This window comes from Phodopus roborovskii, unplaced genomic scaffold (assembly GCF_943737965.1).
Source record: "Phodopus roborovskii unplaced genomic scaffold, PHOROB, whole genome shotgun sequence".
NCBI lineage: Eukaryota > Metazoa > Chordata > Mammalia > Rodentia > Cricetidae > Phodopus > Phodopus roborovskii.
Genome location: NW_026126541.1, coordinates 17,155,605 through 17,183,476, shown reverse-complemented (window position 1 = coordinate 17,183,476; position 27,872 = coordinate 17,155,605). Strand labels below are relative to the sequence as shown.

General features: G+C 38.8%; 1 protein-coding gene across 1 annotated transcript in view; it reads right to left on the bottom strand.

The window, feature by feature from the left end:
- The window catches only part of Hpse2 (heparanase 2 (inactive)), a 566,168-nt gene that overhangs the window by 210,975 nt on the left and 327,321 nt on the right, over nucleotides 1–27,872 (bottom strand). The window contains exons 4-5 of the mRNA XM_051199909.1: nucleotides 19,059–19,232; nucleotides 5,332–5,503 (exon numbers count right to left, since the gene is read on the bottom strand). Of these exons, the coding sequence (XP_051055866.1) occupies nucleotides 5,332–5,503; nucleotides 19,059–19,232 (346 nt within the window). The remainder of the gene's footprint in view (nucleotides 1–5,331; nucleotides 5,504–19,058; nucleotides 19,233–27,872) is intronic.

Below are 27,872 nucleotides of genomic sequence, written 5' to 3'. Positions count from 1 at the left end.
TTAAATATCTGTTGTAATATCTCCTCATCTTGAACTTTATTAATTTAGATGTCCTCTCTGTATCTTTTGGTTAATTTGCCAATCTTGTTGATTTTCTCAAAGAACCATCTCAATTTTATTGATTCCTGTACAGCTGCTTTCTATCTCATTAATTTAAGTTCTGAGATTTACTATTTCTTTCCATCTATTCATTGTATTAGTTATCTAGTAAAAAAAATAATAATAAAAATTGCCTGGGATGCAGGCAAAATTGTTATTGTATTATTAATAAAATTTTGGATAAGAGAAATAAAGACAGGGCTAGGCATATGACCCAGTGGGTAAAGTACTTTGTATGCAGGCATGAGGACCTGTACATGGGTCCCCATCATGTATTGAAATCTGTGCCCTGTGGCAGACACCTGAAACACCAGAGCTGGATGTAAGGAGCAGACACAGAAGACTCCAGAGTTTCAAGCCAGTCAATCTAGCTGAAATGGCAACAACCATTTTCAGCAACCCCTGAGAGACCCTCTCTCAAAATTAAAACAAAAACCTAAACCAGCGTTCAAACAAAACCAACCAAGGAGGACAGCGGAAAAAGGCAGAGAGCAGATGTGGACCCCTGGACCCAGCATGCTCATTCATGCTTGAGTGCAGCCCCCCACATATATGAACATGCATGTATACTTCCTTCCCTCTCCTACATACACACACACACACACACACACACACACACAACCACATACACACGTGCACAAACGCACACACACACACACGACCACACACACACACACGACCACACACACACACACACACACACACACACACACAAAATCATACAAAACCACACAGACATAAATAGAGAAATAAATAACAGGAACAAGAAACAAGGCCACATAAAGAGTAGGAGAATATCCAGCTATTGTTGAAGTTAATAAACCCAAATATAAACAAGCATGAAACATGATCCTGCATTAATTTAAACAAATTTAATTAATAACGCTGTCAGTGCTCATTGTTGTGTGATATTTGGAGATGTTACAGTGATATACCACTGCTTTTCACCTAGTGAAATCATCCTGAAAAGAAATTTGGCAGCAAATATAAAGCCATAAAAATTAATATACATTTTGACCCAGAAACCCAACTTTTTGGATACAGCCCAAGAATATGATTCAAAAGAAAAATTTAAAAATCTATTTGTATAAAGATATTTATAGTTGTACTATATTATAAGCAAAAACTGGAAACAGGCCAAATGTGCAATAGAAGGAGGATGGTTAGTTAGACTTTGGTACATTAATGCAGTGGAGTATTTTATTTCTACTAAGAATGACAATTATGAGAAGTATGCAGAAATAAGGGCCATATGAAGTATGGACAAAAATACAGTTCTCAAAGTGATGCCTCTGCAATGATCACGTCTACGCAATACTGTACGTGCACAATCAAGGGAATTGGAAAAAGCTATGAACTGCTAATTTACAGTGCTGATGTTTCTCTTCTGTTGGTTAAGCTTCTGGGGTATTTCATTCTACTGTTATTTCACATACATATATCAAGAAAATTAAATTTTCATTTTGGCATCTAAAAGAAAAAAAAAAATGTTCATCAATATCTTTCCTTGCCCTAAATGACTTTTTCAGGCTTTGTGTTTGGTTTTTGACCCGTGTCATGTTTAGATGCTGAAGAAGTTGCCACTACAAAACCCTAGCCACATGCTTTGTTAGTCAGACTTCCTGTTGCTGTGAGCAACTCCTGAGAGAAAGATACTAAGGGAGGGGTTACTGGGGCTCATGGCTTCAGACCATGGTTGGCTGACTCTGTGGCTTACAGTCTGGTGGAAAGCAGAACATGGTGGTGTCTGGGAAGCAGAGAAGCAGGAAGGGCCAGGATGAGCTGTGTCTCCTCAGAATGACCCTCCACTGTCCCCTGACTCAATCCCTCTAGCTGAACCTCACTTTTCCCCCTCCCTTTGGTTCTATTTCTTTCTGTCTGTCTTATTTTACATATCAATCCCAGTTTCCTCTCTCCCTCCCTCCCTTCTTTCCTCCCTCTCTCCCTCCCTCCCTCTCTCCCTCCCTTCCTCCCATGCCACCTGACCACCCCCCCATCCCACCACCACCCGCACACCACAGGGAGGAGGATGCCTTCCAGGAGGGATCAACATAATCTGTCAAGTCATTTGGAGTAGGGACTAGACCCTCCCTCCTGCCTCTAGGTTAAGGAAGTATCCCTCCATGGCGAATGTGCTCCCAAAGTCCTTTTGTGCACCAGGGATATATCCTGGTTCCACTGTCAGAGGTCCCTTAGACTGTCCAGGCCTTGTAACTGAGACCCATGTTCAGGGGGTCTGAGTCGGTCCAATGCTGGTTTTCCCAGCTCTCAGTCTGGGGGGTCCATGAGCTCCCCCTTGTTCAGATCAGTTGTCTCTGTGAGTTTCTGTAGCCTGGTCTTGACCCCATTTTCTTATCTCTCTTCCCTCTCTGCACCTGGATTCCAGGAGTTCGGCTCAGTGTTTACCTGTGGGTGTCTGCTTCTGTTTCCATCAGCTACTAGATGAGGTGAGGGCTCTATGATGGCAGATAAGCTAGTCATCAATCTCATTATCAGGGAAGGGCATTTAAGGTAGCCTTTCCACTATTGCTCAGATTGTTAGTTGGGGTCATCCTTGTAGGTCTTTGGATATGTCTCTATAGTCAGTTTTCTCTTCAAACCTATAATGGCCCCTTTTCTCTCTCTCTTTTTCTCTTGTCTATTCCTCCCCTGACTCAATCTTCTTAGTTCCATATGCTCTCCTCTCCTCCCCTTGTCTTTCTCCTAATTCCCTCTCCACTCACTGCCCCCCCTACTCCCAATATGCTCAGGAGATCTTGTCCCTTCCCACTTCTGTGACGGACCTTGTATGAATCTCTTAGGTTCCTCCATGTATCCTAGTTTCTTTAGTGGTGTGGATTATAGGCTGGTGCTCTTTTGTTTTATGTCTAAAATCCATATATGAGTGAGTACATACCACTCACTCACTTTTTGTGACTGGGTTACCTCAGTCAGGATGATTTCTTCAAGTTCCATCCATTTGCCTGAGAATTTCAAGACTCCATTGTTTTTTTTCTGCAGAGTAGTATTCCATTGTGTAGATGTGCCACATCTTCTTTATCCATTCTTCAGTTGAGGGACATCCAGGTGGCTTCCAGGTTCTTGCTATTATAAATAATTCTGCTATGAACATGGTTGAACAGATGTCTTTGTTGCCTGGATGTGCATCATTTGGGTATATGCCTAAGAGCAGAATTGCGAGGTTCTGTGGTAGATCGATTCCCTTTTTCCTGAGGAACTGCCATACTGATCTCCAAAATGGCTGTATAAGTTTGCACTCCCACCAGCAGTAGAGGAGTGTTCCTCTTTCTCCACATCCTCTCCAGCATAAGTTGTCATTGGTGTTTCTGATTCTAGCCATTCTGACAGGAGTAAGATGGCATCTCAGAGTTGCCTTGATTTAAGTTTCCCTGCTAGCTAAGGATGTTGAGCACTTTCTTAAGTGTCTTTCAGCCATTTTGGATTCCTCTATTGAGAATTCTCTCTTCAGCTCTGTACATACACAAAATAACCACTGATACTGTTCGCTTCTCATGTTGTATAGTCAGCTAATCATTCTTTATATTATACATTTTAAGGGAAAATTTCCAAGAATTTTCCTAATTCAAGCAAGCACAGCACTTAGAGTCATTAATACAACCATGTACTGCTTCTTCATACTGTTCTGGTTTTATGTTTCTGATTTATGTCTATGTCTCTGCTAATTTAGTGACTACCTCATGAGCGCAAAGAATGTATGTATTTTATTATTATCTTAATTACTATCATATTACTTAGAACATAGATGCTGCTCATGAAATAGTGTAGAATGACAGTGGTTTATACCATTCCAGAATATCAGAATGCCACTGTAGGTCATATGGGGACACATTAATCAAATTATTAAAGGAAAAGAATAGTTTAAAGTAGTAACTATATAGTCAAATGATAGAATGATTATTTTTTATTATGAACTTGTGAAATATGAATAAGTACACCACAACTGATCTTTATACACTAAGTATAACAGGAAAATGAAAGCATCCTCTTCATCTCCGTCCTGCTCCTCATAACACATGTGTAAAGAGAAATGTCAAGTTCAGTGAAAGCATGAAGAAGGAAACTGCTAGCTAATGAGTAGGGACTAAGGTCATGCAAGTTTTCATCCAAAAGGAAATAAATGGCTCTTGAGCAAGAAAGGGAGAGAAGGAATGAAGAGATTAGGTAGTTTAGGTAAAAGTTCAGCAACTTATATGGATAAAAAATGCTTAATATTAAACTACACCTTGCTGGTCTTGTTATAATATAAATCCCTCTGCCTTCTCCAGACCTTTAGTAAAGTCTGCTATGTTCACAAGTTCAAATCAAAACTAGACAATCAGAAATGAAAGGGGTCCTACAAGCCAATGAGATGCACACTCATTCAGGAGACACCTTTTGTTTTTTTCCACCTGCTCATGCTTCCTTATGCTTCCATGATTTTTATCTAACTGCTTGGTACACACACGTCATTGGAAGCTATCTTACTCACTTTGAACTGTACGGAAAACTATTCTTATTCTAGATTCTAACTACATGCCACATGGAACACGTGACTCTCCCAACCTCTTTATTCTTATTCTTGCTCCATTTACATTTTCATTTTGTGCCTTGATTCAACATATATCTATATTAAGCCTCTACGACTCTAGTGTGGTTCCCTCTAATTATAAGTTTTCCTAGTTACTGGCAACAAATTCATGGTCAAGCATTTCTTCCAACCCTGTATAACTAGACCAAATCTGTATGGAAATACCAATTATTCAATTTGAGGCTAGCCCACTGTGGAGCTGACTTAAAGAACATTTCACATCATGCTTTGCACAATCACACAAAGGATGTTTGTCAGGTCAGTCAAAGTTAAGCAAGTGATAACAATTCTCAAGAATGTCTGCTACTGAAGTATTAGTTTGGTTCTATCTTTATTTGTACATATGTGTAATGTTTCCCAATCTTTTAAAAATATAAAATGGTTCAATGAAATCTTATATTAAATTATTTTTGCAAATAATACAATCTGTTCAAGCAACCTAGATCCTAAGATATTCTCCTCCCCCAACAACCCTGACTCTAGGAGCTCTCAAGGTAAGTGCTATTGTTTGTTTAGGAGTAAACCACTATGAGAAACCCATCTTTTCTTCTTAAATATGAAAATAACCAGAATAAACACAAACACTTCACTCTATTATACTTAATGAGTAATACTATAAAGGACAGCTAAATAATCTAACTTACCCATCTAGGAGAGCAATGACGTTCTTCCTGGGCCGTCCAATATTAGGGCCATACAAGCTGGCTCTGGAGTAAATCCGGATGGGTTGCAATAGCCTCTTCAGCTGGATGTAATCCTTTCCCAACTGGCTACCATTTACTGCCCGGCCATGCATGCTCCGATAGTTATTTGGCTCTAGATTAAAAACAGACATATAAATTAGAATGGAGAAGAAGGAGATTCTGCCAGCCCTTTCCTTTTCACAGAACTGTGCCTTTTTCTTACTAGCATGAACAAAATAATAAAAGGAGGGTATAAGTTATCTTAAGGAACACAGAAACTGTCATGCTAGTAGTGGCAACTTGATGCTCCATTCATTCCAAAGTTACCTTCATAAAACATCACCCAGTTCACAAAAGAGACCATACTTACTTTTAGTAATACTTTGTAATGAAAGGTACAGTTGGTAGAATATTGTCTCCCCAAATTTGAGCACCAGAACTTCGTGACCTTATTTGGAAATAGGGTCATTGTGGATACAGTGTTATTATGGAGTCATGGGATTAGGGTGGACCCTACATTTAATAACTGCTGTGTTTGCAACACAAAGGGAAAGGACATCCAGACACACAGAGACAGGAAAAAGGCCATGTGACGACAAGCACAAAGCCTGGAGAGATGCTACTGTGCTAAAGGATTCTGGCAGTTCCAGAAGCTAGGAGAGAGGAATGGAAGAGATTCTCTTCAGAGCTTGCAAAAGAAAGCAACCATGCTGATAATTTGATTTCAGATTGTGGCTTCATAATGAGCAAGAGAAAACTTGCTTCTTTTGTTTTAAGCCACAGTAATTTGTCATTGCAAAGTCTGGGTTACTTTCAAAAGGAATATAATTGCACACAAACTTAGGCAAAACACCCTTGCTATTCATTAGGAACAAAGTAGCTGAGTGAAATAATTTTGAGCAATACCTCTTTCCCTAAGTTTAGCATTGGAAGGATATGAAAAGTCCTAAAACACAACAGCTCTTAAGAAATAGAGATAGTTAATTAGAGATGCCCCAAAGCCATTATCTCAGATAGTATAAAGCTGTAATTCTGGAAGGGACAAAGCATAGATTATCAGACTCACATGAAATTTTAAGAGAAATGTGTGGGAATAAGACAGCTGCAGTGAAACCTGATCATTTATCTTACATGCCCTTTAATCCACAAGGCTGCATATATTCAGGGGAACTGTAGAGAGCTTTAGCTATCTATATACTCCCACATGAATATGAACCCTAGAACTCTCACAGGGGAGACACATACGGCACATTACTACCCAAGAATTTACTGTTTCCCATTCATCAGCATATCTGCTGGCCTGACCTTATTGGCTCAAGTTAAGTAAGCACATCTCTGATCAATTATTAGCTCATCATTAAGTTGTATCAATGTGAAGGCAACCCCTAGAAAATTGATCTTTAAAATATCTTTAATGGATTAATTAAAAGCAAACAAATATCTAATGTGTGTTGGTGCTTTGTTTGTGTGTATGTCTGTGTACCATGTGCACTCAGGTCCCTCAGAGGTCACAAGAGGTGCCAGATTCCCTGGGAGTAGACTTAGAAAAGGTTATGAGCCACTCTATTGGTGCTAGGAATTGAACTTGAGTCTTCTGGAAGAGCAGGCAGTACTCTTAACCACTGAGCCACTCTCCAGCCCCTAAAGGATTATGGTTTTTAATTGGAGATATCAGTAACTACCCAATGTAGCAGTGATAGACTAGATAGACTAGAGCATCAGTCCTGGTAAATGAGAAACCAAACAAAAAGTAACAAACTCAATCTCTGGGATGGACAACTAAGAATTCTACATCTTTTTAACATATTATTCAAAATGCATTACTTTCAAGAACAAAAAATAGGAAAGTGTAACCATATACAAAAAAGGAAAAATAGCACTCAGTAGAAAATGTCTCTTTGAAGACTTTAACATTAGATTATTTGGCACATAAGAACTTCAAAATTATAAGTGTGTACAGAGAACTAAAGAGAACAAAAGAATTAATAGAGAGCGTGTTAGTGTCTTAACAAATAGGAATATAAAGAGACTATAAAAATAATCAAATGGGAACTAGAACGGAACTGACACAGCACATACAGGAAATCAGAATGAGATTAAAAAATGAGTTTTTTTTTTTTGTTGTTTTTAATCAGTAACAAAGGAGGCAAGAAGAGAACGAGATGATATATTCAAAATTCTGTGAAATGTTACACTGAAGTGTTTCTTTACTAATATGGATTTAAATTAGTGTTGCTTGAAAACAGATGGTGATGAGCTAACTTATCACACTTTTTAAAAAATAATTTACTTAATTTTATTTTATGTTATTTGGTTTAAGGGTGTCAGATCTCTTGGAACTGGAGTTATAGACAGCTGTGAGCTGCCATGTGGTGCTGGGAATTGAACCAGGGTCCTCTGGAAGAGCAACCAGTGCTCTTAACCCCTGAGCCATCTCTCCAGCCCCACTCATCACAATTTTATGTGACCTCATCTATATCTGTATAATCAAACAGTTACTGATAGTAACGAAGAAATTGATTTTAGGGGCTGGAGAGACGGCTCTGCGATTAACAGTATGGGCTGTTATGCTCTTGCAAAGGACCTGGATTTGGTCCCAACACCCACATGGAAGCTATCTTTGATATCTTTCTTTAATATCAGTTACAGGGTATCTCATGCTCTCTTGTGGCCTCCATGCACATACATGCAGGCAAAACACTCATACACATAAAATAAAAATAACAAATACATATTATTTTTTAAAAAAGAAGATAACTTTAATTCTTTGGTACACAAAAGTTTACCAGTTGTTAAAGATAAAAGCAAATTACATACTAAAGAGATACATAGGCATGTTTGTTTTATATAAAGAATTAAACCATGAAGATGGAGAGACATTAAGAGCCAGGTAAGGGTACTGGCTGATCTTTAAGAGGATCAGAGTTTGATTCCCAACACTCACACGGTTGTTGATAAATCTGTAAGTTCAGCCTCAAAGGACTTAATGCCATTTTCTGACCTCCTTGGGCATTGAACTCATATGGTACACAGGCATACATGCTGGTAAAGTACCCATGCACACAAATAAATAAATACTAAATCTTGCAGACCATAAGTATCGTCAGTGTTTTCAGAGTTGATTGATACTTTCACTATATAATCACAACATTTAGAACACTTCTTTGTATATAAATAAAAGCACAAAATGACAAAAGTTTGCTTGGGGCCATTTCAGAAAATTATTGAAAATTCTGTCCTAATTCCAAGCAAAATTAACTTAATAATTTTTAAAAATGACACTTAAGTCAGCAACTCAAATACTAGTTTTTAACATCAAACTTTCTGACACAATCCAATCTGGAAATAATATTAACTTGCTATTTACATAATAAGGAGTGCTATCACAAAAATATTGAAATCTTCTTGCTCATAATTATTTTATACATGCTTTTCTGTAAGAGCAGAAAACTTTGTATTCAAGAGAAAATTCATAACGCGTAGCATTCTTGAATCTGAGCTGTGATTGGCACCATTCAGGATGCCTGGCGCAAAGGCGAGCAATGTACAAAGCATGTGCGGGGTGTGGTCAGAACCAAGTCACGTGATGCAGAAACACCCTGGACTCAGCACGTTTGGTTTTTTTGATGGTTGGTTTTAACTGTCAACCTGACACTATTTAGAATGGTTGGGTAGGCCTGTGGCCACTTTTGTTAGGGACTGTTTAATTGTTAATTGACATGGACAGATCTAACCCATCGTGGGTGGCACTATTTCCAGGGTTTGGGTATTGGTCTGTGTAAAAGCAGAGAAAGTGAGATGAGAAATAGAAATACATACACTCCTTCTCTCTGTGTTCTTGACTGTGGATGATAGCTGCTCCATGTCCCTGCCTTAATGTCCCTCCAATGGTGGGTTGTAATTTGGAATTGTAAGCCTAAAATGTGTCCCCTTAAAGTTTCTGCTGTCAAAGTATTTCACAATGACACTGGGATAATTATGAATTAATTTTTAGTCATCGCACATTCAAAACTTTTCTGCTAGCAATTTCTTTTCAACCCCACATCAATTACACAACCCCATAAAGGGCCTGGTGTAAAGTTCAAGAAGCTAGTAGAAAATTTGTGTAATACTATATGTTAATGCAGCCTGTCTGACTGACCAAACATTTCAGCTAACAATAGCAGGGTACACTTTGTTTTCTAGGGCACACAGAACAATTTTCTAAATAGAGCATATGCCAGGAATACACAAATCTCGTAATTTAAATCATACAATATATATTTCCTGATTTACAGACTGGACTTTAATAAACTAATTGAAATATAAAAATTCACAAATAATAAGAAATTATAAAAACAAATAGTACCTAAGTCAATGAAGATATAACAGAGAAATAAATATTTATAACAGAGTGAAACGAAAACATGAAAGAATATATATGATACAGATTATGTAGTGCTTAGGGGAAAATTTATAACTGGAGGCTCCTATATTAGAAATGAAAAGATCTTAAGATCTTAAGATACATAACCTAAAATTCTTCCTTATGAAATGAAAAAAGATATGGATTCCATCCCATGGAGTGAGATCCACAGCTAATGTGACCAAGAACCTGAGTGTCCATTGGTCACAGGCCTAGGCGAAAACCTACAACTATTATGCTACTAAAGGAACAGAGCAACAAAATGACTCTGGATGACATCCTGCTGTATCTATTGATTGGAGCCTCACTCAGCTAACATCAGAAAAACTGCTTCCTCTTACAGCAGATGGAATTTAACACAGAGTCCCGCAACAGGACAATGAGCAGAAGGAGAGAGAGCTTGAAGCCTCCCCGCCAAGATTCAGGGATCTATGCAAAGGAGGAGGCAGAAGGATTGTAAGAGCTGGATGTAGTGATGACTCCAAGGAAACAGGACTTATGCACATGTGAACCCACAGAGACTGTGGCAGCCCTCACAGGACCTACACAGGTTCAAGCCAGGATCTCAGGACTGAGGGGGAAGTGGACATGGGGTAGCATCTATAATAGGGAAACCTGCTGGCAAAAGAAAACCTCTAAAAAGAAAATCTGTTTATTCCAATGGAGTGTTACTGAGTATATCAACCACATTCCAGGGCAAGCCCCATACCCAGGAGTAGTTGGCTTATACAAACAAATTCCATGGTTTGGTTTGGGTTTTGTGGCTTTTTGTTTCTCTTGGTTTTGGCTATTTTTTCCTCTTTGTTGCTTTGTTTGATGTTTATGTTGTGGAGTTTTGGGGGGAAATGGAGGAAGACAGAAGTTGAGTGGTTAGGGAGGATCTGGAAGTAGTTGAAGGAGAGAAAAAAGGCTCAAAATATTTGTATGAAAAATATTTTGGTAAAAAATTTAGAAAATAAGAAATGAAAAAGGGATGGGAAGATGCCTAAGTGAGTAAGAACACTTGCTTATCAAGCAAGAAGACCTGAGTTTAAACCCCTCTCCACTATGTAATAAGCCATGGCTCTGCATGCCTGTACTCAGTATTGCAGAGTGAAGGTAAGCAGACCTGAGAAATTGCTAGTCACACAGCCAAGCAGAAAAAAAAGGCAAGCTTCTAGGTCAGTGTGCACCCTGTGACAAGGCAATAAGACGGACAGAGATTGAATATGACGCCTAATATGCTGTTGTCTTTCTGTTTACATACAAATGAAGTCTCACCAACATGACTACCTAAACCTGAACAAGGACATGCCAGAGTAGACAAGGGGGGAGATTATGAGGCTTCAACACTAAACCAAAGGAGTACAAGCAACTAAGGAATGTTGAGTGGGAAAAATAGTCTTCTCTAGGTAATAGCATAGCAATTGGTTTTCCAATACCAAACAATCAGCTCTGATAATATACATAAAATGACATTATACATACTAAGCAGGGTTTTTTTGTGTTTAGGAATACATATGTAAATATACACATATACATGTAATAACAATTAATTTTAGGAAGATAGCAAGACAAGGTACATGGGAGAGCTTGGAGGAAGGAAAGGTGATTGGGAAATGCTGTAATTATATTATACCTCTAAAAATAAAAGAAGAAATTAAAATGAGAATAAAATCAATGAATGAAATTTGATTGATATTCCTTCAAGTAGAAAACATAAAAGCCATTGATTAACAAAATTAATAATGAAAGACTCATAAAGGGCCTCAAATAGTTAAACTGGTAAAGGACTACTAAGAATAACTTCATGGAAATGATTTGGATGGTGAATTGATGAAAAATATTCAAGAAAGACACACATTATTAAAACTGACTTAGCTTACTCAGGTAGCTCATGTGTGCAACCCAAGCATTTAGAAGGCCGAGGCAGGAGAATTACCAGTTAAAGGCCAGAATGAGATACATAGCAAGTCCAAGGCTAGCCTTAGTTACAGAGAGACTATTTCACAAAATAACAAAAGCATAAGACTCAAAGAAAGTTGAAACTCTAAATTAACATATGAAAAAGATAAGACACATTGAACTATTACTTAAAAAAAAAAACAAAACTTTTCTCTAAGAAGCCCAGACTCAGATTTATTAATTAAGCATTGGAAGAAATTCTTCACAAGTCTTCCAAAAAACAGATGAAGGGCACATGCTTCACAATTTATTTTATGAGGCTAATATTTCTGTTATCAATGGTAGAAAGGGCCATTAAGAGGAAACTACAGATGAATATTCCTCATAAACATAGTTACAAAAAACTCCTCAAATCAAATTCAACAGCATACACACAAAAAAATCAAACTTTATGACCAAGTGGGACTAATGTAAGGAATATAAGGTTGATTTAATGTCAACCCAAAGAATACAAACTATTGTTTTGATGGGTTAAAGGACTGGATTATAGCATCAACATGTGTAAACACAAAAAGGCATTTGTCAAATGACAAATCCTCCCAACAAACTCTGACTAAAAGGAGAACTTCCTTATCCTAATAAAGATTGTATGAGACAGATCTATTGTTAATATACTTATGGATGAAACACTGATTTTACTTTTCTACAGTGGCTAATGATGTTAAATATGCTTTCATGTGGTTTTTGGCCATCTGTGCACCTCCTTTCGAAATGTGTCCATGCTAATTCTGTTTAACAATATTCTGTCAACTGCTTCCAGTGTTGTGTTTAATACAAAGTAAAACCAACATAGAAAATTATACTCGCCTTTTCATCATGATTCATACTCTAGTTTTCTTAGTGTAGTTTATTTTTGTATTTTAGAATAATTTTAATGTTACAGAGTGTCGAGTATATAGTCCAAGGAGACCTGTATAGTTTCTGCTCCTCTACTATAGGTACACCACACACAGGTGTGTACACACATAAACACATACTCAGTTTCCCATAGTATAAATGTCTTGTCTTGGCTTGGTATATTGTTAAAGTTGATAAACCAGTATTGATATATTATTTTGGCACTGATATTTATAATCTGTATTATGACATACTCTTTGTATTATATAGTAGTGTGGACTTTGGAAGGTCCGTAAGATTGTGTAGTTATAATTACAATAACATATTGAACTAATTTATTACCTTAAACAGCCTGCCTGATCACATATTCATTCCCCTTTTTATTTATTCCCAGAACTCCTGGAAATGTCTTCTCCATTTACTCTCCATGTGTGGTTTTTCTTTCTTTAGGATGCAAGGTAATCATAATCATGGTTTAAAGTGTTTTAAATATGATTCAGAATATTATAAGAAAAAACAAACTATTGTGCCTTCAGTTGCTTGTGAACCACGATTAGAGAAGTCATTGATATGTCACTGAAGTCACATATCTGTAAATAGAGTCAGTATCAGTTCTACAAGCTATTTAAGTATTTTTAAAATACTTAAAATTATCTATTAATTTAGTTAGCAGGCCTGGCAGTCTATGGGGCCTCTGGCAGTGAAACCAGTATTTATCTCTAGCGCACAAATGGATTTTGGGAGCCCAATACTTTATAGAGGGATACTCTTTCAGCTAGATACATGGGGGAGGGCCTAGGACCTGCCCCAAATGGTGTGACAGACTTTGATGATCCCCCATAGAAGGTCTTACCCTCCCTGGGGAATGGATGAGGGGTGGGGTGAGGGGGTCAGTGGGGGGGAATGGGAGGATGGCAGGGAGAGGGAACTGGAATTGATATGTAAAATGAGATTGTTTCTAATTTAAATAAAATTATTCATTAATTTATCAATAATTTGTAAATAATATATATTTTAATCTACATTTTATATTGGTTAAACAACTTTCATGATTTGTAATTTAGTCTTTTCAAATTCAAAATGTTCTCCCATTACAAGCAGTAATGAGTAGCTTTAAGTTTATCCTATCTTTGGCTTTAGGTAATAAATTCTCTCTTTTTACTGAGATTCAACATAAACATTTAACTGTAAGCCTCTATAAGATGGAAAAACTGAAATGAAACATTTCCAGTACACAGTGGCACAGAGTAAGTACTGCCAACTCCAAAGAGCAGAATGAAGATGTGGGGAGGGTTGGAACCAAAGTGAGGCTGACATCCAGTAGGGCAACATTATGTACTGTGGATGCGTGTCTAGCATCTGCAGGTACACGGTGGTGTGATGTGAACTTCAAAGACCTTAGGCAACTGCAAACTCTGCTGTCTTGTGAATTTCAGCCCACCTGTCTGTCTGCTAAGCAGTTTCTCTTCTTGCCTGTGGATTTCCTTGGCAAGTGTTCCATGTTCCTGGAATCTTCAACTCCCTGTGGTCTTCCACACACCTTCAACTTCACTCTCGGAACTTCCTGCATTGCTCTTCTGGGGACTTCCTATAAGGGAAGGATTCAGTCTCTGCTATACATTAGCCTGCCTAATTTGACACTGGGTAGAAGCCTCCAGGACCCTGTAACTTTCATATTTTCTTTGCCTAAAAACAAGCAACAGACGACAACACCGAGGTGGGCTACTAGCTCCAGAGGTTATGTGGCCCTCCTGAACCTTGGACAACATGGAGGTGTGCTACTACTAGCTTAAGCGGTTATGTGGCCCTCCTGAACCTTGGCCTCAGAAGCAGAACACATGGGTGGTTGGATATATGGCAACACTTCTCCAGGGAGCTCTGTTCGGACATCACAGCCCGAACCCTCTTCTCCAAGCAAAAGATTTCAAATAAATTTACTCCTTTATACCCTTGATTCTGCAATGGGTGGGGTCTGGCCAACTTCCAAGACACTCACAAGGTATCTTTGTTTATTGTCCTGATGTAAAGTACATGCCATTATTTTTAAAAAGTAAGGCTGATATTTTTAATCACCACACTTTCCTTAGTCCAAAATTTGAGCATGTGTCTTTTGCCCAATCTGCATGTTCTTCAAATGTTTCTCTTCTGCTTTTTTCTCCCAAATTTTATAATTTTATAATTCTGAACTGGCTGCAATAAAATTTCCTTTGCCAGGTTAATTAGTCCATAACCTGTAATATAAACCTTCTACAAAGTGTCAAGGAATGGACAAAAATAGGTCATTTCTTAACCACAATGTATTTATGAACGCCTCGGACACAATTCTCTCTTTGTGTTTGTTATAAATACATGTGTTTGTTATTAGGTGAAGGAGGCCATAGATAGTACTGTACAGAGCTGGTATAGGCTTCGGGCTGAATGCCATGGAGATAGACAGAGACACACACAGAGACTGGCTGAGTCATCTGGGAGTCTGGCTCAGGGAGGGCTGGTGGGGCTCCAGACACCTTGGAGGGTCCTTGGTCTTGTCCGATGGAGGTTTCATGGAGGGCCATAGTGGCACCTGGGCTCAGCTTATATCATTAAGGGCCTTGCACAAAGTCTGTGCAGTCCATGTCTGAGTTACAGTATTTCAACTGCGTCTGCTCCACCTGGGGCTGTGTCTGTTGCTGCGTGGGCTCTGGGAAGGAAGTTGGTGCTCAGCTTTTTCCTACACAGTATAAAGCCAATCTGGCCACTGACGTAGATGGGGATGGTACAGTAGGAACAGCCCACCACAGCGATTAGAGATTTGCAGAAGGGCATCATTTCCTTGATGAGGTCCAGGAGCAGCCACTGGCACTTACTCTGGCAGCAAAGGATGCTGTCTTCCTTGAGTGTTGTTTTCATGAGCCTTAAAGGGACTCTTAGCAGGGCCCATTGGGTCTGAGAAGTCGGTGATGATGTGGTAGAAGCATCTTGGTTCTATTTCTGGAACTCAAAGCCATCGCCTGCATGAAGGTTAGCTTTGAGCTGGAGTTGCCAATGTCCATGACAAGCAGGAACATTTTAGAGACTTTGGTGATACCCTTATCGATCTCACTAGACAACAGACTCCATAGAGGAGTGCTTCACCACTTCCGGCAGGAGCTCCCACCTCCAGCTCACAGATCAGCACCCTCTGAGAGTTGAGGTGGCTACAGAGCAACAGGTTGGTTATCATCTCCTGGTGGAGAACTCATCCCTCTCAGTGCACTGGATGACACCATCCAGAACCGGCACCTTTTACTGTGGAAGAGGAGGATGTCTTGGTGCTGCAAGCACTGGTGAGTAGTAACAGGGCCTGGTTGTGGATGATGGATTGCAGATGGTGGCAGGCTTGGGCACAACTGGGCCTTCAGCCAGGGTCCATCACAGGCATCATGGTCCTGGGATTGTAGGCTGTATGAAGCCACAGAACAATGGGGCCCTTCAATACAATTCTTAATGGATTTCTTATTCCTATATGGCTGTCACAGGCATAATCTTGACATGTTCACAGTCCTATGGGCTTTCTGACCATCAGTGCTTCTCCCAGAATCACCTATTGGGCTCTGGTTATATCTTTCTGGGGTTTCTCCTGTGTTCATCTCCAATACTACCCAAAACCACTTCAAAAGGTTTTTGAGACATATTTTCAGCTGATATTTTTAAACAATCCTACTTCTTGGTGCCAATTTTGTGTATGTATCTGTGTTCATGGGTACATGTACACGTGCATGAGTGTGTGCATGGATGTACAGTTATACATGCAGGTGTGTTTGTGTATTGGAATTTTTATCACTGTGACAAATAACAGAGAGAAACAATTTTAAAGGAAGAGGAGTTGATTTTGACACAACAGACCAATTGCCTTATTTTGGGCCTGAGGTGAGTATTAGTTACAAAGTTTACAATGTATGGATACATAGCTACAGAATAAAAATCTTGTGTCAAGAAAGTCTTGTTTCTTAGACTTTGACTCCCAAATATTAACTGCTACCTCTTGATAATAGAGGCATGTGTTGCTTTGGTGAGTGTAGTCCTCTTTATTCTTTGATTTTGAAGGAGAAATTAAAAAGTAGATTTAGGTACCTGAAATCCAGCTACTCTGGAAGTTATTATTATTGTACTATCCATCCAGCTGTAGTTATTTTTGCTGAATGCTTACCTGGCTTTCAGCTGGGCTGAGAAAATGCCTACTTTGGTTTTCACACACTGGGGTTACTCTTGAGCTGGTATGCTTGTTAAGAGGGAATGAGGAGATGGAGGGATGGGGGATGGGGACTGGCTAGAGTCCTAAGCATTCATTCTATCCAAAAAGATAAAATCATAGAAAAGAAAACGGACAGAAAACTGGAGAGACAAATCTAGGCAAGAATGGTGAACATGAAGACAATTTTGAGCAGGGAAAGGACATATACAACATAGAAAATTGTGAACAGAATGTATTGGAATCTTGTAAGATCAGATTCTGACACAAGAAATACCAAGTAATTGCAAGACAAATTAATCTTCTGAGAACCCTAAAGGATAAACTGAGATGGGAACATTAGGAGAATGGGAATGAATCTATCAAACAGTAAACATATTTTTAAAGGAGTATATGAAATTTTCAAAGAATATTAAAAGACCATAACCAATGTGCAGTAGCACAATTTGTTCTCTACCAACTTTACTTGTGACTTGAAAATGATCACGCCCTGTTTGGAAGGCTGTGTTTCTAAGTGAGGATGCACTTGAGATGTCTGAGAACTGAAACGAGGACAAGTAAAATAGAAGGAGGGAACAGAAAGGGCCGTGCTCAAACTGTCTAGGGCAGAGAGTCAAAACTGACCCACCAAACACAACTCATGATTCTTTTCACTTTGTTGACTTTTAAGTCCATGAATTTAGTTCTTTGCTTCTCTAGCCCCATCTACACCCTGTTTTCACAACCATGACAGGACCCCTTTCCCTCCCTTCAAAGGGTCCTTTGCTTTTGCTATGCCCTGAAGGGGCATTTAAAAGAATGAGGGTGAGAATCATGTGTTTTGTGGCCAAGTAATAACACTCTTCGAATGTTCTTCACTCCTTCTCTGAACTACATAGGACAGTTTGAAGGAAAGTATAGATGGGGTGGGGGCAGTTCTTGACAGATCACTGTATAGAAAGATATATATTGCTCTCTCCTCACTAGGTCTTACTACCAAACTGCTCCAGTTACTCCAGATGAAGATTTATTTCAGCTGAACAAACTCTCATCCTCCAAGATCTCAAAAACTCTAAAAAAGTATTCCCATCAATAACCCAAGGGAAAGTTTTGATTTTTTCCTAGCTTATCTGTAACTAGTTTTCTTTTAAAGAATAATTTAAAAACAGAAATTTTAGTTATGTATCATAATACATAAAAAAAATATCCCACCCAAAGAAAGCCAGACCATTTATCTCCTGGTTTAGTAAAGTCTCTATTACTTTATTTCACAATTATTTTCAAATTTCCTCTATTCCAGGAATGGAAGAGAGAATAGAAGAAGAGAGAAGATGGATGTTGGGTTCTATTGATGGATGTTATTAAAATATATGGAATTTCTTTTTATTTTATTCTCCTTTGCCTTCTTGTTAATTCCAGTATGCAATAAATATGAGCAAGTGCACCTGTGCAATGCTTATTGTGCTCCAAGAATTTGTCTGGCAAAGAACCAATGAGCTATTTTATAAGGATCATCTTACAGGACCAATGTTCTCTGGATTATGCACTGAATAATAAAGTCAGCTTTTATCTGGTTTAACATCAAATTCTTAGTCATTGATCAACAAACTATTCTTTCTTTCCTTCTCTCTGTGTCTCTCTCTCTCTTCTCTCTCCCTTCCCTCCCTCCCTCTCTCTCTCTCTCTCTCTCTCTCTCTCTCTCTCTCTCTCTCTCTCTCTCTCTCTCTCTCTCTCTGTGTATCTGTGGCATTATACCATATTTGGAAGGAGGTATCCAGAGAGAACTATGTGGTGTGAATTAATTATTATTTTTTAAAACTGACACAAGTTAGAGTCATTTGAGAGGAGAGAAGACACAGTTGAGAAAATGCCCCTCCCAAAGACCATGCTGTACACAGCCCTGACTATAGGGCATTTTATTAATTAGGGATTTATGGGGAGGGCCCAGCCATGGACTGGTGGTCCTGAGTTCTGTAAGAAAGCAGGCTGAATGAGCCATGAGGAGCAAGCCAGTAAGGAGCATCCCTCTCTGGCCTCTCCTTCAGCTCCTGCCTCCAGGTTCCTACCTGGTTTCAGTTCCTGCTTTTGTTTCCCTCTGTGGACTTTGACTTGGGATATGAAAGCCAAACAGACCCTTTCTTCTCCAAGCTGATTTTGGTCATGGTGTTTCATCACAGTAAGAGAAACTCTAAGACAAAGGCCAACTCAGTGGCCACACCCCTAAAGAGAGTCTCTGACTAAGATTATATTTCAAGCAAATTTATTTTCCCCCTTTAATTTTATCAATTCATAGGAAATGACATCCTTACTTACCATTACCCAGTTCCCAAGAAATGTTGTACTTTTTGCTGGCACTGTACTTCAACAGGCTCAGGGCACTAGAACTGTTCCACGAGTTATTTGGATTACGACGCAGTGCATTTAGAGCAAATATCAGGTGGAGTCCAGAGCAATCAGCAAAGTTATAAAGTTTGTCTAGAGACCTGGCTGGGAAGAAGCAGAGAAAGGCTTATAACTTTCAAATCTCAACAAAAGGAAAACATTAGCTTCTACAGAAAGCCTTTCCTGTTAGGAAGGAACTGCACAGATAAGCTTCTAAAAGAGACTATTACCTTATGACCTGGATGTGCTTTGAGGTAATTTGGGGGAGAGAGCACTCAAAATCAGGCAGAGCTTGCAAATTGTCAACCAAGCCTAGCTCACACTGCATTTGCTTGTTAACAGATGGTACAACTGCTGATGTTTAAGAGAAGAGGATTTCCCAAACTAGCTGGTCAAAATATCAACAGTTCTAATACTCTTAGGTCTATATTCATGCTTGTCTGACAGTAGTCATGTCAAGGTACAGTCACAAAAGACTAGCTGGTCAATCTTAGGAATAAATCAAATGACCAGTGCTCTAAAGCATCCCACTCTGGGCCACATTTCTAGTATTTCTGAGATGGACATTCTATGATGATTTTGCATATGTGTTCATTATCAGCTCAAACTCAGAATCAACGACTCGATACCAATGTCTTATATCCACCCCATTCCTTCATTTTTACTGTAGCAACTCATGTCTGGTTCTCATTTCCATTTACACAGATTGGTACAATGCCCATTCACTTCTAGATTCATTCTACCTGTCAATCATCTTTCCTTTAGCATGGTCATCAGTTTATCTCATTCCTGAAAGCCTTAATCAATTTTCAATATCAGGGAGTGTACTATAAGATTCTGTCTTCCAGATATGACAGGGAAGTTACCCACTCAACTTCAACAATAGGTTGTTTAAACAGGAACTGAATAATGATAGTAGCAGTTGACATACCAGTGTGGATGGGTGAACATTCATGAAGGACTATAGGATCTGAGACAAGACTTCTGAGAGAAAGAGGTTGTGCCTTTCTCAAGAACGACAACCCTTAAATGGCTATTAGATTTCATGTTGAGCTCTAACACACACACATAGACAATATGAAATGGACCCAGCGGGTTTCACTTACGTATTTACTACATACCTATGTAACAAGTAGAATTTTTAAAAAGAAGCCTTGAGTTTGAAAGAAAGTGCATGAGTGACACGGGTGGGGGTGGATGTGGACTGGAGAGGAGATGGAGGGGCAAATGATGTGATTATATTTTAATCAAAATTTAAAAAGAGGCAGAAGTAGAAGAAAAAGGAAGATTCATCCAATAAATTTTTATTTCCATTTTAAAGAACAGGGGCTGTCATCTGCCCTTACACTTACCACAGCTACACAATGGAAAATGATTATATTGATAAGTTTCAGTTTTATTCATAAAACAAAAGTTTTCATAAAATAAAATCCTAATAGAATATATCAAAATTTAGTATAAATGGCTGATAGTCATTTTAGATAAATAGATTACCTTTGCTTAGACTTTTCTGGAACTTACTGTGTCTATTTTGGTGTTTCATGTATATGAGGCAAATAGACACGAAACACAAAAGCACCTCAATCTCTGAATTAGTAAGTTTATGGTTCAGAGCCAGGAAAAAATAATCTACGAGAAGATCAATGCACGGTAAAGAACATAGAACATACTAATTTAGAGTTTGTGAATGAGGTATAAGTTGAGAAGTAGAATGCTAAAAGCTTAAGAAAAACATTATTAAGGATAACTTTAAATCTGGCTTATTCCATGAAGTTCTTCAAATCTAGCACGGTATCTCATTGAATCCTTCAAAAAAGCTAATCATCTAGTACTTACTAGTTCATTCCATAAAGTCATCTTGAAGAGTTCTTATAACCCAAATAGTTTATGTTACATAAAATGTGTGTAATGAAAATGAAAGAGGTTAACGAGAGATAATAATTATTGTTAATTGAAGAAATACACTCTAAAATACATTAGAGAAATGCATGTATTTGAGTGCAGAGAATTTGGTAGATGCTTAAAAATACAACCTTCTTTGGAATACTCCCCCACACCGCCTGTCCCAGGGTTCATCCAAACAAGTCAATACTTAAAGCTGACTTTCTACTTTTTCCACCAGTGCCTCGATGTGTCCTGCATTTCACAAGAATTGAATTTTAAGGAGCACCATTTTATTGGTTAGCAAAAAGGCAGTGGAGTTACAGAAAGAAATAAGGATCAATAGACTTGGGGCTCTTCCAAGCAATGCTGAGTGCTCTGGAAGTTCCTGAGACCTTTGAAGAGCTGAAGTTTGAAAGATGGCTGAATTTTTTTTTGAAAACGTGTCTACATTCAATACACACAAGGTTCAAAGAAATAAGAGTTGAGGATCTGGGGGAGGAGAGCAAAACAAAACAAAACCTCAAACAAATAAAAGACAGAAGTCCAGTCTTTAAAAATCACAAAGAAGAAAGTTGTGAAGCAGTGCTGTACAGTGCTCCTAACTGTTAATAACAAAGAGCATCAAAGACAAGGGAAAGGCGGAGGTTGGGAGCCACTGAGTTCATTAGACAGGGCTGGAGGACAGACTGGGGGGCAAGCGGAACACTCACAGAATATACAGACGGAGAGCAGAGTAGACTCAACTTACTTATTCAAGTTCTATGGCAATAAAAGAACAAAGAAGAACCTGGAGTTGATTTTCTTAAATTCAAGATGCAAAACCGCTTTTTGTCAAAACACCATTGCTTCACTGAGGTTAGTTAGCCTTAGCCTCAGTGATGAACAGAAAAATATCAACAAATGCAAATCAAGATGCAAATGATTGATGATTTCTCTGAGGTTTCTTAGGATTCCACACTTAAGAAACAAACCACACAAAGAACAATTAAATAAACAACCAAAACAAAATAGGACACTCAACTCATTAAGTTCTAGGGAACCACCTTCCTCTCCTTTCTGCCCCTAGCTATGAGCAAAACAGGCAACAGTCCTTGCTTCCTTAAAAACATGTTTAGCGTGACTGGTGGGAGAAATAACAGCAGAAGCTGGCATGCTACTTTAAGCAGGAGTCATTGAGAAGGCAACAGTGAAATAGAGATGTGACGTAAGATCAAGTAGGTAAATACAGAAGGACTGGAGTGCACAGTTATAGAAAGGGCAAAGGACATGGCATGACAGGTATGAGGATGACAAGCGGGGAAAGGAGCAGGGGTGAGTATGGCTGCCCCGGAATGAGTAAGAGAATAGTAGGGGATGAAATTACAGTGAAGCAGGACCAGGCAACAAAGGACCTTACTGGCTGCTGTAAGAACTTTGGCTTCCACCCTGAATGACTCAGGGAACATTAGACTCTTCTGAACATGACCCAGTTTGCATCTTAAAAAAACACTGATACTGGGCCAGGAGAATGTGCCAGTCAGTAAAATGCTTGCCATGCAAGCATGAGGACTTGAGTTTGGGACACCAGCACACAAGCAAAATACAGGGCAAGGCTATGTGCACCGGAAATCCCAACCCTAGGGTGGCAGAAGTGGGAAAGTTCCTAGGGCTCACTGGGCTGTTCTAACTTCACTGAAAGATCTGTATCAAATTACAACGTGGAAAGCAATTTAGGAAGATCCACCATTTAGACCTGTACCACCTGCACACAGGTACACACAGAGCACGTGCACACACACATATGCACTCATGCGTGCACACACACACATACACACACATCACTGATTTGAGCTGAAAGAGAATGTAAGGGGTGGGAAGAGCAGCATATGCTTGTACTTGGCCCAAAGAGTTTCCAGATACTGGAGTTTGGTGAAATTTGTGCTATCTTAGAACTCCCCACCATCCTTTGGTAACCTACATTTTCTAATGCCCCATGTTATCACAGGCTTGTCAACTCTGTCCCGTATGTCCTTTCTCTTCATTTCTTCACTTTTCTTTTTATTTTTTTCTTATTTTACAAATCGATCCCAGTTCCCTCTCCTACTCTTCCTCCCTCCCATGACCCCAACCCCCCATCAATCCCACCCCTCCCCCGCCCGAACTCCACAGGGAGGGTGGTGGCTTTCATGAGGGATCAACATAATCTGTCAAGTCATTTGGAGTAGGGACTAGGCCCTCCTTCCTGCTTCTAGGTTAAGGGAGTATCCCTCCATGAGTAATGTGCTCCCAAAGTCCTTTTGTGCACCAGGGATATATCCTGGTTCCACTGTCAGAGGTCCCTTAGACTGTCCAGGCCTTGTAACTGAGACCATGTTCAAGGAGTCAGGGAGTCTGAGTAGATCCAATGCTGGATTCCCAGCTATCAGTCTGGAGGCCCATTAGCTCCTCCTTGTTCAGGTCAGCTGTCTCTGGGTTTCTGTAGCTTGGTCTTGACCCCTTTTCTTATCACTCCTCCCTCTATGCATCTGGATTCTAGGGAGTTTGGCTTGGTATTTTGCTGTGGGTGTCTGCTTCTGTTTCCATCAGCTACTAGATGAGGGTTCTATGATGGCATATATGTTAGTTATCAATCTCATTACCAGGGAAGGGCATTTAAGGTAGTCTTTCTACTGTTGCTCAGATTGTTAGTTGGGGTCATCCTTGTAGGTCTCTGGACATTGTTTTATAGTCAGTTTTCTCTTCAAACCTATAATGGCTCCCTCTTTTATGGTATCTCTCTCTTGCTCTTTTTTTCTCTCGTCTATTCCTCAGGAAAATGGGAATCAGTCTACCACAGAACCCGACAATTCTGCTCTTAGGCATATACCCAAATGATCCACATCCATGCAACAAGGACATCTGTCCAACTATGTTCATAGCAGCGTTATTTGTAATAGCAAGAACCTGGAAGCAACCTAGATGCCCCTTAACTGAAGAATGGATAAAGAAGATGTGTTACATTTACACAATGGAATACTACTCTGCGGGGGAAAAAACAAAACAACAACAACAAAACCAATGGAATCTTGAAATTCTCAGGCAAATGGATGGAACTCGAAGAAACCATCCTGAGTGAGGTAACCCAGTCACCAAAAGAGGAACATGATATGTATTTACTCATACATGGATTTTAGACAGAGAGCAAAGGATCACCAGCCTATAATTCACACCACCAGAGAAACTAGGATTCAAGGAGATTCATACATGATCCCTCACAGAAGGGGAAAGGGACAAGATCTCCTGAGCATATTGAGAGTGGGAGGGGACAGTGCGTGGAGAGGGAGCTAGGAGAACGAGAAGGGGATAGAGGAGAGCACGTGGGACTAGGAAGACTGAGGCAGGGAGGAATAGATGAGAGCATTTCTTCACTTTTCATAGCAAGGTCAGTGGTTGCCAAGTAGAGACATTGCCTCTCTGTTCTGTCTTGGCTCTTTATCTGTTTCTATTATAGCAATTAGCTAATGAGGCTTATTGTTCAGCTCCTTCTTTCTCTCTCAAGGCAGAGTGTTGTATTTGTTCTACCCTTTTAGCATCAATTCAGTATCTGGTACACAATAAATCTTAATAAATACCTTAACAGGTGTTATTTTAAACCTTTCAATGCCGTTTACTATTTGTACCCTAGCTATCAAATCTCGATTATTACTGTTCATTTTAGCAAATTTCCTTCAGGTCATGCTACTGGGAAACACTGTTCAATTCATTCAAAAAATAGACTCATTGTTTTAAGTTTCAATTTAGAATTAATAATACAGCTGAGCCTAGGTAATCATCTGACAGACGTTTTAAAAAGAGAAAAAGCAAGAAAATGAGAATGTGAAAGAAAACTCAGAGTGAGACACAGTTGAAACTGCCTATTGAAATTCAGAGAAGCACACCAGTTAAATTTGAATCCATTTGACTTGGCAAGTACAACCAACAGGGGGCATTTAATTGCAGCTATTAGGACAGAGAGGTTTGAAAATTGCCTAGGAGGAGAACATAGCCATTTTGAAAGAGTGAAGATATCTCTAAACTGAGAGCTTAATATCTCCAGGTTAGTCAGGGCAATGAAACCTTAACTAGGATATAAAGAAATCAGCATAAATGCCAACAATTTAACCAAAGCTTTTGGAGGAAAATGAGATTTTGGAAATGCCTGTGAATAAAAAATGACAACACTATTAGAAGACTCAGGGATAAAGAGTAATTGTTCCATTAATCATTTTAACTAGATTAAAGGGAAAACTGAGTGCCAGAGAGTATACCAAGTCTTTTGGATCCCATTAGGAACTAATCTAAATGATGACAGAAAATCACAAGAGACCCTGACATTAGTGAAGAGGCTAATATCACTTTTAAGAAATGTAGTCCTAAAACAAGTTTCTAAAAATGTGAATAATTTTAGAGAATATCATGAATATGTGTTAAATATATATCTGTTAATTATAGTCTCTGAGATCTACTCACTGTCATTTGTCCAATATAACTGTTTATAAAAGTTCTATAGGATAAACGTGCAGTTAGTATCTTTGCAATATTTGTTTTAATTCTCAATAACTAAAAATAAACTAAACTCACTTAAAATGGGAACTGGTAAAATAAATTATAAAAAAAATCTAGATTACAAAAAGATACTAAAAACAAAGAGAGAAGGCCAAGATCAATTTTGAAATCAGAGTATCAGTAGAACCCATGCATATGTATATGTGTATGTACATATAAACCCATATGTATGTGTGTATGTACACATATAAATGCATATATATATAAACACATACTTATATACATAAACACAGATATATCTATGCATGTACATACCATTGTATACACACCTATGTATACACACCTATACATACGTACATATGTATAAACACATACATATACAAACATATATTCGTACAGATATTTATTTATATATGACTCATTGAATGTACTCACTAATTTAAATGGCTGCCAAGTCAGGGAATGTGAATAGACAGATAGAAAGATACACATAGACAGATGTACACAATATATAGAAGCTTAGATATATTTCTTTAAAACTCTATTCTTAATATTCCAAACACTATGTGTGTATATATATATATATATACTTATTTATTTATATAAATGCACATACATATATATGTCCATGCATCTCTATATATGCTATTTCTACTATATGTACATATATACATTTCTAATATGTTCACAATATTAAGAATAATATTTCTTAATGAATTTCTGTCATAAATAAACCTGTCTAGCACCAAGATCTTGGTTTATAACTACCATTTTAAAATAAATCATTTAGGAATTCTTGGCTGGTATGGCAAGGCTAGAGAACACATGTTCCTAGGATATTTTGTGGTGATAGCAGTTGAGAAAGTTATTAACAATGATGGAGGTATATGAAAAGCTCATAGCAGCCAACCAGAAGAACCCTTCCTCCCAAGACTAAGTCTGAGAAAATCTTAACAAAATAAGTGGTGACATATCTGGGGGCATTATTCTGTCCTGACAAAGAGCTCATGCTTTCATGAGCATGCCACACATCCACCCACACAACACCTAGAAACACCTATTTTGAGACTGAGTGTAAACACCGTAACACTCTGCTTTTTCCGGCCACTTGGTCTCATGTTGTATGTGGGTCTATTCTATTGCCTGGTCTGCTAGTGACAGAGGCTCTTTCCACCAACAGAGTTAACCATAGCAACACCTACGTGAACGTCCATCACTTGATAGGTGCCACCCTTCTTGTGGTAAGAGTAGCCACAAAATGGACACCACACATCCACTGTTGTATGCACAGGGGCTAGAGTCATTAGCTTATCCCTAATCCTGTGTACCCTTAAGCCCAGTGGGTTACTGCTATTGCACACATGGGACCATATTCATAAATTATAGCCAAAGAAAGTACAGGCAGAGGATGCTATATCAGTCACAGACATAGCTATAATGCAGCTTCTGCAACTAAAGTTCAGGAAACAATGTGGAAAGGGGGACAGAAAGATTGTAAGAGCCAGAGGATCAGGGAGTCTGCTGTGATATTGTGTCTACTAGAAATGAAAGGTAAGCTACACCCATGACACTTCAAAAATGCAGTTGCCTAAACAGGCTCCAAAGGATGTAATAATATGGGCGGGGGGAGTTTCACAGGGCCACATTCCTAAACAAAGAACTATAGGCAACTAGATTGCTGAGAATGGGAAAATTAGTCTCTCTCAAGGAAGAGCCATCTAATTGGTTATCCAATTCCAAGTGGTCATCTTTGATACCATATACACACAGCAACACTAATGGACTTGGCAGGTTGCATTTATATATTTATGAAGACGTATAGAAATATGTGCAACAATAATTATCAAAGAAAATACGCCATTTATTTGAGAGGGATTAGGGGGCACCTGGGATTAGTAGGAGGTAAGAGAATGAAGGGTGTGATGTAATTAATTTTAATTCTAATTTAAAAACCTAAAAGTATATAATATTAGTAGCATGCTGACTCTGATCTCTAGGTATAACTGTGCAATCTGATGTATATGTGTGTACATGTGTGGTAGCTTTTAAACTTAACCACCCAAATCTCCTACAGGCAGAATGACTGACTGTTCCTAATGCTGCCCTTCTTCCCTTATTATTCTGTTCATACTGAGGGCACATGGTCCATGAGCTTGCTCCTTACTCAATAACTGAGCATTGACAGTAAAGATGCTGAGTCAATTTCATACTAATAAGTTGTGAGGCTATTTCTACAGATAATTTTGTCTTGAGGACCAAATGAGTCTGGAAGTACCTTTCTTGGAACTATGTTATAGCTCCTCCCCTTGTATGCTCCACAGCCCCTCGCCACAAAATTTGTCAGCAGTCGTTTTTGCC